The sequence below is a fragment of the Molothrus aeneus genome, chromosome 1 (assembly GCF_037042795.1).
Source record: "Molothrus aeneus isolate 106 chromosome 1, BPBGC_Maene_1.0, whole genome shotgun sequence".
In the NCBI taxonomy this organism is placed as follows: Eukaryota; Metazoa; Chordata; class Aves; order Passeriformes; family Icteridae; genus Molothrus; species Molothrus aeneus.
In genome coordinates, this window is record NC_089646.1 from 144,327,340 (window position 1) to 144,345,229 (window position 17,890).

At 35.0% G+C, this 17,890-nt stretch overlaps 1 protein-coding gene across 4 annotated transcripts in view; it reads right to left on the bottom strand.

Annotated features, from left to right (window-relative positions):
* The window catches only part of ASAP1 (ArfGAP with SH3 domain, ankyrin repeat and PH domain 1), a 112,965-nt gene that overhangs the window by 50,974 nt on the left and 44,101 nt on the right, over positions 1-17,890 (bottom strand). For all 4 annotated transcript variants that reach the window (XM_066566455.1, XM_066566481.1, XM_066566472.1 and 1 more), the window contains 8 exons: positions 16,406-16,478; positions 8,246-8,391; positions 4,708-4,782; positions 4,319-4,368; positions 3,857-3,986; positions 3,016-3,101; positions 2,217-2,292; positions 1,290-1,376 (listed from right to left, as the gene is read on the bottom strand). In XM_066566455.1, coding sequence (XP_066422552.1) covers positions 1,290-1,376; positions 2,217-2,292; positions 3,016-3,101; positions 3,857-3,986; positions 4,319-4,368; positions 4,708-4,782; positions 8,246-8,391; positions 16,406-16,478 — 723 coding nt within the window. The remainder of the gene's footprint in view (positions 1-1,289; positions 1,377-2,216; positions 2,293-3,015; positions 3,102-3,856; positions 3,987-4,318; positions 4,369-4,707; positions 4,783-8,245; positions 8,392-16,405; positions 16,479-17,890) is intronic.

Sequence of the window (17,890 nt, forward strand, 5' to 3'; positions counted from 1 at the left end):
ATCGAAAAATTCAAAACAAATAAAAGCAGAAAGATTTTTTCCACAGACATGCAGCCATGGTGGGAAAGGCTCAGCTGTAGCATAAACTGATGATTTCCACTTCTTCAAAAAGCAACTGCACAAATTCAAAGACTTCCAAGCCAGCCAAGCTACCAATGGGAAGGAATTCTGGGGAAGCATCAGTGTTTATTGCCCTGCATTTTACTCTCAACATCCACAATAAAGTGGCATCAGAAACTTGGCTGACTCAGTCACCTGGTTGTAAATTATGTTTTTATGTATACATGATATTAGCAATACTGTGGATCATATATTTGGATGATCATATATATTCTGAACAATGGCATCTGTCTAATGTTTTGTTGTAATTCATATTTCATAACAGACATCTGGTAAATATGAATGCTTTTTACACCTACAAGAAAATTGAACACAGGGTAAGCAAATTTTTCCTGAAGGAAAGCTACACTGACCCTCCCAATAATCACTGTCACCAAGGAATTTCTCTCAGGGACTATGATTTTGAAAATTCAGAGTATTATCTCAGGTAAAAGTTGTGATGTGTGTTATTATGTTTTCTCCTAGTTTAAGAAGTATTCCAGAACATCTGCAATGGACACCACATGTGCTTCCCTCCACTTCTGCAGTGGATACCAGATACCAGGGCATTTGATGATGAATTTTACTTTTTAACCACCCTGTCTCAGTCCCTGATCTCTGAATAGCAAACAAATTTTCTTCCTTACCATCTCCTATTAGCAAAAGGAGTTTGGAGAGGAGAACAACAGCCCAAAACCCATGTGAGTTAGCAGCTGAACTCCAAAGTGCAAACCTCTGGTTCTCATTCTGCCTTGGGATCACCTGGGTCAGGAAAATCCTGAACACAAACTAGCTGGAGGATAGCAGAAAAAAGATGGGAGTATGCACCCTTCTTTTAATTTTTTTCCCCTGCACAATCATTCCTTATCATTGTCAAGGACAGGATGCTGGGGTAGATGAAGCATTTATCTGACCCATTACAACTCTTCTTACAGTACTTTCAGAAAGTTATTCTCTTAAAAAAGAGAATAACTTCTCTCTGTACATAAAATGGAAACAGAAAATGAATGTAAAAAAATGGTTTGTTGATATGTAGTTGAGCATTGTAAATATTAGTTTTGCCATGATGTTGAAAGTCCAACTCTTTTGAACCAATAACTACACAAGTTTAACATTAATTACACCAATTTCTGAATATAAAATTCACAAATTTACATTATCTCCAAGAATAACATGTCTAAATTATTTACCTCCTTCTGATCAAGCTGCAGAGAAGATTTTATCAAATCTCTAAGAGCTGTAAGTTGCTTCTTTTCTTCATCTTGTGTCTGCTTTATCTACAGAAAGAGATTGCCATTATATGCTCGCTGGATGCAACTTTAATTTTAATGTTTTATGCATTTTAATATCCCATTTTAGATGTCCTGAACAACTAGCTCAATTATTTAGTGTTTTTGTAATAGTTGAGTTTATTTTCATGTATCAGTCCATTCTTATATCTTCACCTTCTATGCATTTACTGCTTGAAAAACAAATTAAAATGAATGTATAACTTGACATGCACTGTTTATTCTGTTATATTGCCATGGCTTACTATAGCTAATGCAACTAAATTATCCTCTGAAATATTAAATAACTCAAATAAATTTGACAAATTACTTAAGGAATGAAAATGCAGTTTAATTTAGCAACAAATTACAATAGCAAATGGGATTACTGTAATTCTGATTATGGAATACAAAAACACTTGGGTGACAAGTGATCTTTGATTCCATGTTATTACTTTTCTTCAATAAACATCACAATTAATTAATTTATAAAATCCTGGTGCTATCATTAAGTAGTTTGGTTTTAAAAAGTGAAAATGGTACTAAAATAATGTTAATAATATAAGTTGATTCCAATATTCATACTTAAAAGTAGTTTTATCTTAATGTATGATTGAATTAATAGTAGAATGAAAGCTACTTTTCCTAATAGCTCTAAAAATTGCATATGAAGTTGAACAGTCAAGAGGTCTTTTCTTCATCTAGCTATGTTCAGTTTCAAGTAACACACTTTTCAATTATAAGATGCAAATTAAATATACATCCTTGTAGTTCTATTTAAAATCTATGTACTTATATAAACAAAATATTTTCATTTTCAGATATAAAGTTACTTGTAAGTTAACTTACATTATATAAGTCAGCAGCCAACTTTTCAATATATTGTTTAAGTTTATCAGCTGTTTTCAAGCCATCTTGGAAGAAACTGGAATGAAAAATACCTTTGATTTATGGAGTTCACAACACAAAGTACATTGTCTTGTGTAGAAAAATAGCAAAACCAATAAAACATATCCAGCTTTTCCATGTTCAAAACTGAACAAAATAATTTAAAAAGTAAAAACCCCAATTAAAAAAAACCTTCCTAGGAGTTTAGAGTATCTTTCAACAGTGGAGATACACCACTGTGACTTTAACTAGTATCAAATTAGAGAGAATACAGCCAATGTGTTTCTCCTACAGTAACTTCTAAAATCTTTTTTCTGTATTTAACTTAAGTTCCGGTGTGTTTGTCTTTGTGGTTCTAATAATGACATGGTTGTACCTCACCAGTTTCACCTCAAGGAAATCCAAAGAAATTATTGGCTTTCACAGTGGTTTATAAATTTACACAAAGACTAAAAACTATTAATTAGAATAAACAAGATATTTATAAAAATGCATTCCAGATCTATGCCTCAGGAAATAAAATTATCTTTTGCATGCAAGATGCAAGGTTTTCCTTTGGCCTCCTTCTCCAACACTGCCCTGCCCCCCAAACTCACTCACACACTCTCTCCTGGAAGTCCACAGCCTCAGAAGAGGAAGATTCAGACACCTGGCACAACACAGTCATGAAAAAAGCCCTGATACACTCAAACAAAGGGAAACAAAATCTTGTGCAAAAAAAGAAAATAGTAACTAAAGCTTAAAGCATTGCAGCACTTACTTGCATTGTGCATGGTAATATTTAATAAGATTCTGCAGAAGGTCCACACCCTTTTTTGTCTTGATTTCATTAACCTTAATAAGATACTGTATAGAAAATGGACAACATGTTGACAATCATGTATCAAAAACTTCAACAGTTTTCAAACAATAAAACATCATTTGCTCAATGAATTAAACTCCGTGTTTAACTTGGGTGCTGAGCCATAAAACACCAGTGCACCACTGCTAAACTAACCTTAAAACAGGTAACAATTTATCTGGCCACTCCATAAAATTTAAACACCCCAAAACTTAAAGCAAATTGAAGAAAAAATTTTCATCCTTTGGAATCATCTAAAGATTTCCCTTTTTTAATGCTACTGTAGTCATTACTGAAATATTCTGGCACTACAAACACTGTGTTCTCCACTAAAATGTAATAAAAAGAACTATTAATATAAAAAATCAGCTTCATGGAACTAAATGTATCACTAACATTTATCACTTTATTAGAAATTTTTGAAGGCTTCAGAAAGCATATTGGAAGAAAGATATCAAAATATTGCTAAACCATAAATCTGATAAAATAAGAAATATTTCCACAGTGTATTTTTAGCCCAAGAACCTTCCCACAATAATCTAAAAACAAAGAAAAGGAATAAAACAAAAAGAAGACTAGCTTTGTACAAGAGTTGCTAAAATAATTATCTTTATATTGCTGTACTGTGTCACATGAAAATAATTTCCTCCCTCCACCCCCATTAAATGACTAAAGATTTCACCACCCTCAAGAAAGACCCATAAAGTCTGTTAATAATAAGTTCTGGTGTTGCAATTAAAAACTGAACTTTGTTTCTTACTTCACACATCTGCAGCTGAAAGAGCCTCCTCTCCTTCTCCATCTCCTCGGCAATCTCAGCCCCCGTTATCTCTGTTCTTATCATCCCGTGCTGCTTCGCATGCTCTCTCTTCTCCTTTTCAATCTTGGTACTGAAATTTTAATTAGAAAGCATTTTAGACAATTCCTTCTGCTAAAATGTGCTCTGGCATTATTTAGGGAAAAAGTAATAATTAAGAAGTATCAAAGAAGACATTCTGAAGATTAGCTCCTCTACCAAATCCCGTATATTTTAAATCTCAAGAAGCTATTGAGCCATGAAACTGCCCTTCTTTTAACTGTATTCTCTAGATTATGTGTTACTTGGGGGGAAAAATATATCTTAATAATAACAATAACCATATTAATAATACTGCTAATAATAATTCATTTAAAAAATCCCAACACCACAATAAACAAAGCCAAGTGAGAGACAAATACTTACAATTTGGTTTCATAATCTTTCCAGGCTTTGTCAAAAGGCTTTTTGAGGTCCTTAAGAAACAGAAAATTGTCTTAGAACATTTTTAAACTTTTTCTTTGTAGTTATTAAGTAATAAATAGCAAAAAAATACTCTTTTCTTCAAAACTTTTCACAAAGCAGTTGGAAAAAATATTGGGTTTGAATCTTGTAAAGTATTGTTTTCCTGTGCATGCTAATACAGCAATTTACAATGAAATTTTCATGATTTCATTGCAGTCATACCAATTTTGTTCCTTGTACTAAATACAGATTATTAATAAATGCCAACGTAAGAAATACTCTCATGAGTGAAAGAAAAACAGTCACTAGACAGATGAACATGAAACAAAAATTTAGTTTGCAACACTTACCCCTTTAACACCTTTTAAGTCTCCTTTTAAGAGAGAATCCAAAGTGAAAATAACATTGTGGCTTAAACCCTGGAGCTAAAAAGAAAAACATTACATTCAAAAGGATTTATTATGATCTTATCAAACTATTGCCAACAATTCTAGGAACTTCACTAATCAAGTTGCAATCACCTCACATATCTAAATTCATAGTAAATTCAAGTCTGGGAAGAATTAATAAATATTTACTTGCATGAGCCATAGAAACATTATAATTAATGTTTACTTAAACAAGGTGACCAGAATTTTACAAACAGTATGTAAGCAAAGTTCTGAAAGCACTTCAAGGCAATATTCATCCTCTTGAAGCAAAGATTTGGGTACAAATTTGGCCACTGCCTCCTGAGTAAGAAGGACCTGCTGTGCCACAGGCAGGGAACACACAAAGCACGTGTAAATTCAAGCATGAACAGAAGGAGCCAACAGGGGCACCAGCTCTCTGAATATTCCCCCCTTTTTGGGAACACTGCTCCTTTCCTTGTCCTTTGAGTATATATGACATCTCCTTAAACTCTCATGAGTTTAAATTTCACCCTACTGAGTTGATGCCTGTTTGGTTATGGACAAGAATATCAAAACAACCACTGAAACAGGTTCTCCAGATCTAGTGTTCCACTCAAACTCCTCATATATTCTAAAGACACTGTAGCCTTTTTTTCATTTTTCCAGGTGTATCCATTAAAGATAATCAACTCAAACCATTAATTTTTGTCTTAAAATGACTGAACAGTAGCCAGTGAGTATGTCAGCTATAGAAAAAAACCAAAAAACCCAAAGCTAAATAGCAGTGTATTACTCCAATACAGTAAGGATTTGCAATCATTTATTACATCATTCAAGACTTGATAAAACAGTAGCCCAAATGAACTGGAAACAATCTGATAAAGCAAAACAGTCTCACATATAGAACAAAATAAAGGGAAAAAAAACCCCTTAACACATGGAAACCCATATAAGAATTCAGTGAGGGTTGTGAACAAAAGATAATTTGCCTGCAAAGATTAGCTGAGGACATTTATAGGAAAGAGAGGTAGAGAAAAACAGGCTTTAAACACTTGGAAAAAGGCAAGAATCATGCAAATTTTCAAAAGAAATAATCTGCAACTGCTACAAATGTTCTGCCAAAACCTTATCTAGATCAATGTAAAGATCTTGACACACTCATTTTCATAACACAGGTCTTTATACACCTTTTAAATGCACTATTGTAATGAATTACTGCATAAAGAATGAAACCTGAAATGGCCAAGGAGGTAGAAGTAAAAATCAGAGAAACTGGTTCTGGTGGGACACTCAGAGTTTGCTGAAAACAGAGACCAGGGTTGGCAATGGCCAATCCCAATGTTTTACCTTTATAAAATCTTACTGAAGGGTCATTATGTGTCCTTCTTATAAAATAATCTTAATAACAATGATTCAACAACTTAACAATTATATTCATCAATTTTAAGTTTCAGACATTATATTTAATGATTACATCCACAGTTAGTAGTAAAAACTGCACAGCAACTTAGTTAGCCTTGTTAAAATGATTAATGGACTTGGTTTGTTATTCTTGCCCTTGTATGCTGAGCAATCATTTCAAAATTATGCTTTCCAAAGATTGTGTATGTAAAAAAGTCGCTGGTTTTACTTCATAGTAAGTGAATATCACTCTAAAATAGTCACTCCATAATAGACAAAGAAGAAAGTAAGTTATTTTGTACCCTCCTTGTCATGAAATATCAAAAATATCACAATTCCTATGAAAATTTAAATGAATCATAATTGAAGTTGAAAGATGGAACAAAAAGGATCCAAATTTGTGAAGCACTTTTTTCTTTGTCTACTGTGTAGCTCCAGTCCTTATTCATCTTTATGTATTTGAAGACCATTCATTATTTTATTGTACCTTTATTAAATAAGGCATCAACAATCTGTTCTAGGTAAAAAAGAAAAAATCCCTAAACTTTTTATCCTGCCATTCATCTCAATAACTCTTGCCATTTTTCCAATTAATTTTATCAACGTAAGGCTCAGCACCTACTTTGGGGCTTTAGCAGTGACATAATAGAATCCTTCTCTCAACTGCTTCTTCAGTGGATCTCAACTTCTATTTGATATAAACATCTTTTTTTCTTTCAGTGTAATCTTATTAAACAGAATGATGCTTAAGAACAACAAAGCATTATTTTCTATCTCAGGGAGAAAAAATGAGAAAAATAAATGGTTTTATAATGCTGAGGCAAATGTAAAATAAGTTTGTTGTCTATTTGAGATTGCTAAATGAAGTAAATTAGTGAATACTCTATTTTGAATCCTGTTAACAAGAATTTGGGTAGATAATGCTTATAATCTAGCTGAAATAGTATAATATTGCTTTGAGTAAGTGTGGCTTCCTAAATTAAAAGTGTTTTTCCCACTTGAACAGCACTATTTAAAATAAATAAATAAACCCTGACACCTTTGCTAGTTGAAATAGGTTAAAAAATTTCTGTGGATGCTCTGCTAGGAATGGCAAAGTCCAGAAAGCTTCCAAAAAACTTGAGTTTTAGTCCCAAACTGTCCTTACACTGCATTTGAATTCACATTTTATAATGCTTACTTTTAATTGTGTGCTAAACTTAAATTAAAGTCAAATTAATCCAGAATGACAGAAGTCTCTACAGAGGAAAGCACAAGACTCAGTTTTGGGCAACTGTCACAGCCAGGGAACTTTGCTACAATGACCTTTGGTGTGACCTACAGCAGTTATGGCAGTGCTGGGGACTATAGGAAGACAAATCTGTAACATCACTTGTACTTCACACACCAAAAATGCTTGGAAATTCACCCAACTATAAGAAAAATATAAAACTGAAGCTATGACTTTCTGAATATAACAGTTACAGTTCCATTTACAAAGCCCATGAAAAAAGATTTCACAAGAAATGTGGCTTCATTACTTTCAGTGTTCAAAGATATTTGCTATGACTGTAATTTTATTATGGAACTTTCAGAAATAAAAGGCCTAAGGCAAACTTTAACTGAGGCAAACCTTTAAAGCACCTTCAAAAACCTGGCATGGATGCTTTATGTGTTAAAGGGAGAGTGGACTGTTAACATCATTTAAACATGCTCAAATTGTTAGTTTTTTTCCAAAAAGTGAATGTTTCTTCTTTTGTGGTAAAATAAAACAGCCATGACTAATGATACTGTATTTTTAACAAGAAAGACTTCAAGTTAAAGGATAATTTAAAATTCAGCTCCATGAGGTATAGATCACCATCAATCACTTGTGAATGATGACTCAGGGGATGTCTCAACATTTATATTTACCTTCTTAACTGCCAATTAACAGTCAAACACAGAGTGGGTCATAACACCCTTTAGAGATCCTCTCTGAAGAAACTCTAGGTTTTGTTTTGGAAAAAAACTGAAAACATCTTAAAAATTATCCTTAGTCATCATGATCATGCATGCAGTTCTTGTATTATACTTTATTTTGAAACAAGAGCTAAGAAAGTTCAAAACTCCTCACCAGGTTCTTCAACAGTGTTGATAATTCTTTAGTAAGTGTGGAAAATTTTACAAAAGCTGTGCCAAGATCTGGATTATCCCGACTTAAAAAATTACTTCCGAATTTATCTAGTACTTGTGCATAGTTTTCTTCATTTTGAACGTGATCTGCAAAGAAAAATCAAAAGTCAGTTTTTTTGTAGCCAATTATAATTTTAAGCTTACTGCAACTTAACAACAAACTAATAAACAGTACTTTGAGAAAAGCCACAAGTCAATACATTTACTGAAAATTAAAAGAATTTTAAGATTAAAAAGAACTACTTAGCAATAGGTATATATATGCTTTTTAAATCAGCAGGCTGAAATTTGTAATACAGAGATGAAGAAAACTCTGTAGCTATTGACAGAGTAATAAGATCAATAATACATCAGTGAAACAATATAAGATTGTTTTGTAAACAACATTGGAATCTTTAGCTGCCCACTACAGGAACTTTCATGCATACATGAACTTTTCTTTTGAAATGTTGGACATTTCAAAAAAGAACAAAAGTATCAGATAAAAAAGGCAAAAGTATCAGATTTAAATGTAAGAAGGCCAAGTCTGAATCTGACTGTAAGTTCAGAAGAAGAAGCATCTTACAAAGGCTCCCTTTTTGCCTGCTTTGTACACTGAGCTATCCCAGATAACAGAATGTGTATTGGTACACAGCCAAAGACTCATTCCAGTGTATTTAATAGCAAACTGCACATACAGAGAGGTCAGAACCAAGACAATGCAGTTGAAGCCAGTGAAAGTGAGAAAAATCCTTGACTCAAGAATGAATTAGAAACTGTTGTATCTGAAATGTCCTTCCTGTTTCTATTTAGTTTCTTTTCTGGCATGTGTTTGCATAATTTTTGTTACTTCTATCTTTAAAAAGAAAATTTACCCCTACAGCCCTTTGGGAAAGGCTTTATCACCTTTATCTCTCTTAGAGGATATTACCAGTATTAATTAAATCAATATTTCACTCTAATGAATTGCCTAGGCTTACTATGTGGGCTTTTTTTCTGCAAACTACAAACACAAAACCACAGAGCTACAGCACAAGTTCTGTGCAATGAAAAGGAAGAAGGGAAAGAGAACAGCCAGGAAGCACCATGGTTTTTTTCCCCCCAAAATCTCCAATTTTTTTTTTTTTTTTTTTAATTTATGATACTGCCTAAGAGCATCTGAATTGCAAGTTATGACTCAGAAGAAAAGGAAAAAAAAAGATGTAAGTTTCAAACAATTCCTCATTAATAATGTCTCATAAATAATGTCTCACAATGCACAAATCTATTTGGGCATTAACAGACAGCTGATAAAGGGTTAAACAATTAACTCTTCTAAGGTATTGCAGATACTCAAATAGTGCACCAAAGCTCCAACAAAAAAATGTCAAAACCTGTTAAAAAAGGACAATCCTTATTTACCAATACCAAGCCCCAAAGCTCCCACATCACACCAGTCACACTCTAAAAATCAGACATTAATACCGAGGTTTTCAAGAGGCCAAATATTTAATCATATGTTAATGTTAACATATGTTAATGTTAAATATATTAATATTTAATATAGAGTTGAAATTCAAGCCCTGTGTTTTTAAGAAAATTGTTCCAAAAGCATACAGTTTTAATCAAATAGCTTAGCACTGAACTCAAGGAAATACTACATAACAATAAAATATGCATTTTGGTTTGATGTAAAAGCTTTTGCACAAATACACACAGAGGACTTTATCTATGAAGGAGCTTTAGCTCAACTTCTAACTGAGTAAAGCTCAAGCATAGCATATCCAGCTGTGCTGAAGCAAAAGGAAGGATAATGCAAGGTCAGAAACAGCCCTGCTAGATCATGGAATCCCTGTCCTTGCTTGTGCAGCACTTTTTCCACCACAGTATTTCCCAGCATTTTGATTTTAAGCACTGCGTTGTTTCATAGAGCATTTTAAAAAGTTATTTCACAAAGAGAGTGAAAAAGAGCTGAAGAAGTTTGTTTCCTCTATCTGTAGAAAGGCAAAGAAATTCCCAGTGAGAAAGAGGAAGCAGGAAGCAGATCATTGTCCTAGAACAATATAGAGGAAATTCTCAAGAATCCCAAACTACAAATCACTTAAATCTAGAAATGAAGTTTTGATGGTGAAGTAAAAGGAATACTCCTATATTTACTTCTGTAATTGTCACACAAAATGCAAGTATTCTGTAAGAATAAGAAATTTTCAATTTCTACATAAGTATCAGTGTAAATCTTGCAAAAGGAGATTAAATATTTTCTATTAAAGAGGTAAGGCAATTCCCTACTCAACCATAAATGCACACAGCTGAAAAATTAAATCTGCAATGCAGCCTACACTAAAATATGGAATGTGAAACCTGGCATGCTTAGAGCAAAGAGCATTCTTTAATCTTACTCTAGGTGCCTCATGCACTCAGAAATTACTTCCTAACGTCCTAATAGAACTTCCTTTGCATACAGAAAGCTCTAATAGGCATGACAATATTTACTTTCTTAGATACAAGTCCTCATACAAGACTTCAATAACCTTAAGAGTGAGACAGGATCACTGACAGCAGTACATACAGGGAATAAGATTTGTCCTCCAGAACTGAATCATGTCTTTCCAATCTTGTAAGCAATGTTCAGCACTGGGATGAAAATAGAACAGCTTCCCCTGGCAGACATCCTGCTCCTTCAGCAGCTCCCTGAGGCGCGTCAGAATCATGGAAAACTGAGCAAGGGCTCTGCTCCCACTGACAAACACAGCTCCCTTCAAAGGGGTCTCACTCATCCCCTCCCCAGTAGGAGCTGGCAAGGCCAGCAGCACCTGAGCCTCTGCTGAGAATGCCACCAGAGTGTGGCAGATGTGGAGCACAGCAGCACTCTGGCCTGCACACAGAAGTGGCACTTTCTGAACTGGAAGCTGTGCATCTCCTCATCACCCACACCTTCAACCCTGGGCAACGTTCAGAATTTCCCTCTGGTTTGAGAAAACCCTCCCAGCTCCCAGTGCACAATAATGCTGTGGCATCCCCTATGTCTGAGCTCTAACATGTATTTTGAGGAAATGTGAAGAGGAAATAACAGGAATGCCTCTGGAGATGCAGACCCAAGCAGCTCAGGGAGGAGGGGCAGGCACAGCAGCTCTGCAGCAGCCCTTTGCTGCACAGCAGCACTTCCAGAACAGGGAGCACAGGGCTCTGAAGGACTCCCTGGGCTCAACCCCACCTTGCACTGCATTCCCAGGCAGCCACCTGCACTTCTCCATGCCTAAAGTGACCCTGGGGGAAACCTTTCCCAGGATGAACAGAAAATACTTGAATGAGATTGCCAGAATTTGTACTCTTTCACTAGAACCCACAGCATTCATTAAATACTACGTTTGTTTCCCACTCCAAAATTATCAAAATTTTAGCACATGCCTCTGAGCCTAGTGAGATTTCTGCCTACTTGTGCATATTAAGAAAGGGTACAGAAGTACAAATACTGTGGAGAGAGGTTAAGGGATAACCTTTATATGCTGGACCTACAAAACACATCACTGCAATTAAAGGCCTAAAATTTCCTTCCTCTACAACAGTTTTGTTCAGATATATTACCCTGCAAACACTGAAGAACACAAGCACAAAAAAATTAAATCGTTTACAGAAGAAAAACACTACTTTTGGCATTGATTATGCCCAAAGAAACCTGAATAATGTCTACATTAATAAGAATTAATTCTGCATTTGTGGTTAACAAAAATAAAAATCATATTTCAGAATTTTGATCAACTTTAAACTATTTTTAAGCTTCTTCTAAAACAGCTTTTTTCCATGCATAGCGAGAGGAAAAATAACCAAGGTCAGAGCCAACATGCATTTATGAATGAAAGATGACTCAGAAAGGCTTTAGAAAAGCAAGAAAGCTGGCAAGGTTAAAAAGGATGGCAGAAATTATTTGAAATAAAAAACACCCTTTGTCATTTCATTCTTCACAAGCTGAAATATAATGAAAAAATAATAGAAAAAAAATTATTTGACCACCATACAATTGTCTAAACTTGATAACAATAATGCCTTCTGGAATGAGATTGCTCAAGGGAAAAGTAATAAAAGCCTCTTTCCATATTTCAGAGCAAGAAACATCTCACTGAGTCTGCAAGGCTCTCCAGATCATCACAGTACAAGAGCACTGAGAGATAAGCCAGCCCAGAAAAGTAAATGACTTATTTTTGCATCTCTGTTCATCACTGACATGCTTGAAGAAGCTTTCATGGAAGAATTTTTTTTCTCCTCTGCTTCAGAGGATTTATACCAAATCTAACAGTTGAAGAAACACAGCTTGCAATATCAAAATATTGCCATAGTGGGCTTAAACCCTTAATATTGTGTGCAGTTCCTGTCCTTGCTGCCCAAAATTCACTCCTCCTCTTCTTTATTTTAGAAAAGGAAGTCTGTGCTTCCATTTTGGAGAAAGTGAGGATGATTAAATGTGATGGTTTCTGTAAAAAAAAAAAAAACCCAAAAGAACAAAAAACCAAAAACAACAACAACAAGAAAACACCGAAAAAACCCAAAAAACCTCAAAACCCCCTAGGAACTGATGAGTTCAGAAGAGAGATACTGTGAGTAATAACAGAAACAACTCAAACCTATTTCAAGAGACAGAATAGTCCACAGAACAAAGTTTGGATTCATCCACCAAAAACTCCTCTGGCTCTCCTCTAGCAAGCTTTGGCACTTCAAAGCCTCTTACAACCTTTCATGCCCAGAACATGCAAAGCTCCCTCAATTTCATATCAGATGAGTTGTTTTGGTGGGTTCAAGGCCAATGCTGTGAGACATGGGCAGGGACATTCTCCTCCTCAAGTTACTTCAGTTCTGAAGAACATGAGCATGCACTGGGAAACTTTGCTCAGGAGAATTTAACTAGATTGATGCAGGACTGTGAATGATAAAGATTTACATTAATTCAAATTCCTTGGACAAAATAAGTTGCAGAAAGTCCATTTAGAAGTATCAAACATCACAATATAATTTCTGACTCATGGTAATTCCTTGGCCTTCATGTCAGTGTGAGCTGACAAAGTGCTAAACAAATTACTTAAAATACATCCATCTTTGTACCATTTTTCTTCTTCCTCAAGCATCTGCTGTTGAACACTGTGGGAGACCATGTGAACTGCTGATCTATCTCAGCACCTTTAGTCTTGTATGGATTTTATGTTTTTATTTCTCCCTTGTGTAAACTCTTTTGATTATATTTGGGAGTTATCCCAGGGAAATAATGAAAAAGAGCTATTGAAAAATCTACAGCAAAAATAATTGTGCCATCCACTGCTGTTACAATTCAATCCAAATCTAACAGGAAAGGAAGGCAGAAGTTCAGCACCCCTGCCATAAGAAGGGCTCCTAGTTACAGACACAATCAATCATGCCAGCAGACAGCAAGCCAGACAGGGAGCAAGTGCTGAGAAGGAGGTGTCTGTTTTTATGTCTCACTGGATTCCATGAATAGTCCTTTCCCATACAACCCTTTCAGACATGAAAATAGGGAAGGGACATTTCTAAGGGTTTTCTATACTCTTGTCTTGGTATATTTTCATTTCCACAGCAGTAGCTCTAACTGTAAATATGAAAAATGGGTGAGGGGTGGACAGGAAGAGCAGAAAGTATTTGGGTGATATTAAAGCTCTGTAACAGATCAGAGACCCTTGTGGTTAATAATTCAGCCCTGGAGAGGAACAAATCAACACACCACAAGGTTCAGCCCTCCTGAAGAATTCTGTATGAGACACTGCACTGTGCCACTGCCACTAGTCAAATGTTACTCAGGAAAAAAAAAATAAAAAAATAAAGAAAACAAAAGACCCAAACCAAACCAACCAAAAAAACAACAACCCAAACACCAAAAGAAACCCCTCAACCCAAACAAAACAATCCTCAAAAAACAACTCCCCACAAAACCAAACCAATAAAAACCCAAAAGAAACAAAAAAAAAACAACCCCAAAACCAAAGACATAAAAACAACCCAAAGAAACAACAAAAAAACCCCCAAAGAAACAGAAAAAACCCCAACAACCCAAAACCACTACAACCCAAAAAAACTAGCTATGGCTTTTGGTAGCCTATGAATTGGATGACTGAACTGAAAAAAGAATTTCTATTGTCCCTGAATAACTTTCTCACCAGTCCAGCTGGAGTTCTCAAAGGAGACTTTGGAGCAAAGGAGTACTACAAAACCTTCTCCTACTTTAGTAAATTAAATATGGTAGCAAACAAATTTGTAAAACAAAATTCCAATTCTGGGTACTCAAAATGTAGTTAGAGGCTTTCTTTTGAAATATAAAAATAGCCACATAACACTTTCTTGAACTGATAAACCCCAATTCTTTTTACAGCTGTTTCTGGAATGCTTTACTTAAATATCAATAAAATCCACTTTCATCAGCAGAGCACAAGAAAATAGCTGGTTCAGCAATTTTCCTTGTACAAGGAGACAAAATGAGCTTGAGTTTTGATTCACTTCACATTTATTTTTATAAGGTTTCACATGTGTGGCACGTTTTTGGTCTTGGCTTTACTAATCCCAGTTTATCAGTCACTGCCTGTAATGCCTCCTGTACACAGCTTTTCATTGTAAGTGCTTATGACAGCAGCACTCTGAAGAGGGAGCCAGAGGATTATGTATAAAGCTTTGGCTTTCTTGAGCCAAAAGAATTCCTACTAACTTGTAGTTTTGAAACAAGGCTTGATAAAAAACCAATTTAAAATGTAAAAAAAAAAAAAAAAAATTAAAAACTAGCTACCCACCTCTGCTGCTTTTAAAGTGCAGAACACCTAATCAAAGCCATTAACCCACTTTCTATTGCTTTTGTTCAATGCAACTAATTCATCATATAGCACTGCCTTACTTACAGGCCTTGACAACAATATTATTTTTATCCCAAGATTCAAATGATAGCTATTTATATTATAGTTTCAAAACAGGCAGAAACAACTTTAATGTGTTCTACACTTTTTATCAGTTTTGAAACTCTGTTTTAGTAAGTACTCTCAAATGGAAAAGCTTATTGGAGAATCTGAATACTTCTAAAAGCATAAAGCTAAATACACTTGCATCAAATACTATTCTCACTTTATATCAGGCTTCCCAGTCTATTGGAAAACATTTTTCAACAACAGAAATTACAGTTAAAGCATGCATGGTGCTAGCAAACCAACATCAGGGATTGGCAAGTGAGAATAGTTAAGAATCTATAAGATATTAAAAATCCCAGACACTTCCATGAAGTCAGAAACTAACAGCAGTCAAAAGTAGCTCTGTACATGGAAAATATTTGCTAAAATTATTATTATTATTATTGTTAGGAAATTGGAACTGGGATTTTCTAAAATCATGTATTTACAGCCAGAGGATTATTGGCAAGTCCACAGCTCTGTTATTCTATCTGCCTTTGGCACAGTTTTTAGAACTTGAGAGAAGAAGAGGTAGAAGCATTAGAGTTGTAGCATTTTTTAAATCAAATTTGTATATTGTTGTGTTTGATCACCATTTGTTACTGCACTCAAACTGATTATCAATTCATATTCTAACCAAATAAATTCCCATCAAAGTACCTACTATAGTCCTAATAAAACATCAACAGTGTCTTCAAGCAAGCAAAAGAATTATATAACTATACTATTTTAGGTAAGAAGGGAAATACATAATTTTGATTTTAGGCAAGAAGAAAAACACATCATGAAGGGAGAGCACATGTTGACAAAACAAAACCAGATATTTCTTTTTATTTACTTTTTAAACTTTTTTTAATTACTTTTTTAAACTTTTAAATCTTATTCACTTATAAGTGCTTTCTAAAAATTCAGTTGAGAACACTTTTTTGTCACTGTTCTAGTTAAAGGTAAATGCTTGAAATATTATGACAGCAAGAAAATTTACCTGTGGGATTCTCCCAGAGGCCATTGAGAAGGAATATGAGGGTAAAAGAACTGGAGAGCACATTAATCTGATGTATAATCAGAAGTAAAGAAAGAAAATTTTGAAGTCCAAACACTCCTAAACAGATAAGCATTTCTTATGCTATACATTTCAACAGGATGAATTGCAAAACATCTCAAACTTGAAATTAAATGCTTTGGCTCTTGTAAAACTGAAAACAACGTCTTACCTTGCCCCGAACTATATATTGCTTTCACAGATTTTTTCACCTTCTGTAGCGCAGTTCTGTCTTGATCCAATGCCTACAATAGCAAAAAGTAAACAAACTTTAAATATTTACTTCATTGATTGCCAGAATATACTCTAACAATTCAAAAGAAACCCACAAAACAAGTAGTTTCACACGCTGGAAAAAGCTGCAGGTACAACTGGTTCAGCCTGTGGGAAGGTCTGGGGTCATTCAACCCCTTCAGGATGAATTAAAGAATTGAACTGAAAATGTTCTGACAACAGAGTAGAACAGTACTGACAGCACTAGAAGAAAAACACCATTTCAGTTTTGCAAAGGACAAAGTATTTATTCAATTGCATTATATTTTGGAAAAAAAACCCAAAACAAGAAGTAACAGATGCTTCTACACTAGCCCTACAGTTTCTACTACAACTAAATTGCTTGTTAACATCTGTGGCTCTCCCACAGTAATTGTGTTTGTAGACACAGATTACAACATTACCCCTTGCAACAAATTCCACATTACTGTAAAAGTATAGCAGATGAAAAGCAGTAAATCAAAATAAAGGAATAATACCTGATTTTGTGCAACTGAAGGACTAATAATAATAATAGTAATATTCAAATATGCATTTTCAAGACTACAACTTTAATGATTTCAAATTTTCTGCAATAGTTCCAAAATCCAGTATAAAACATTATTAAGTAATGATGAATTGAGGATTACATTTCCAATCATACACAAAAATGTTAAAATAGTTTGCTATATTTGTTCCCCATTTAGATCACAGGCAATTTCCCATCACCTAGGTAATGTTAGATCAGTGTTTGCAGTGTGGCAAACAGTGTGGCAGTGTTTGCCATATTTTATTCACTTTCAAATCACTGGAGACTGGAGAACTTGTACTCAGAACCACTGTCAGGACAGCAGCACAACTGAGCATGGGGCCTGGTAGAGACCACACCAGTCACACTGCAGAGATCCTTGCACAGCCCTGTTATCCAAAAAGTTTAAACCCTGGAGCTCCTGGGGGTCTGAAGCCTGGCAGAACAAGGCACAATGTCAGCTACTCCTATTTCCTCACAGAGGGACATCACCAGCAACACTGAGTGAAAACATCCCCAAAAGCAGAGCTTTCACTGCCAAATCTGAGATGGTTTTGACAGTGAAAGCCTTAGAAAACCTCATAGCTCCTTCCAATACCTAAAAAATGGGGTCTGCAAGACAGCTGGAGAGGGAGTTTTCACAAGGGCATAGAGTGATAGGGGAAGGGTGAATGGCTTCAAACTGAGAGTAGGCTGAAATTAGGTATTAGGTAGAGATTCTTTACTGTGAGGGTCGTGAGGGACTGGCAGAGGTTACCCAGAGAAGTTGTGGACACTCCATCCCTAGAAGTGTTCAAGGCCAGGCTGGATGAGGCTTTGAGCAACCAGGTCTACTGGAAGGTGCTTCTGCCCATGGCAGGGGCGTAGGAACTAGAT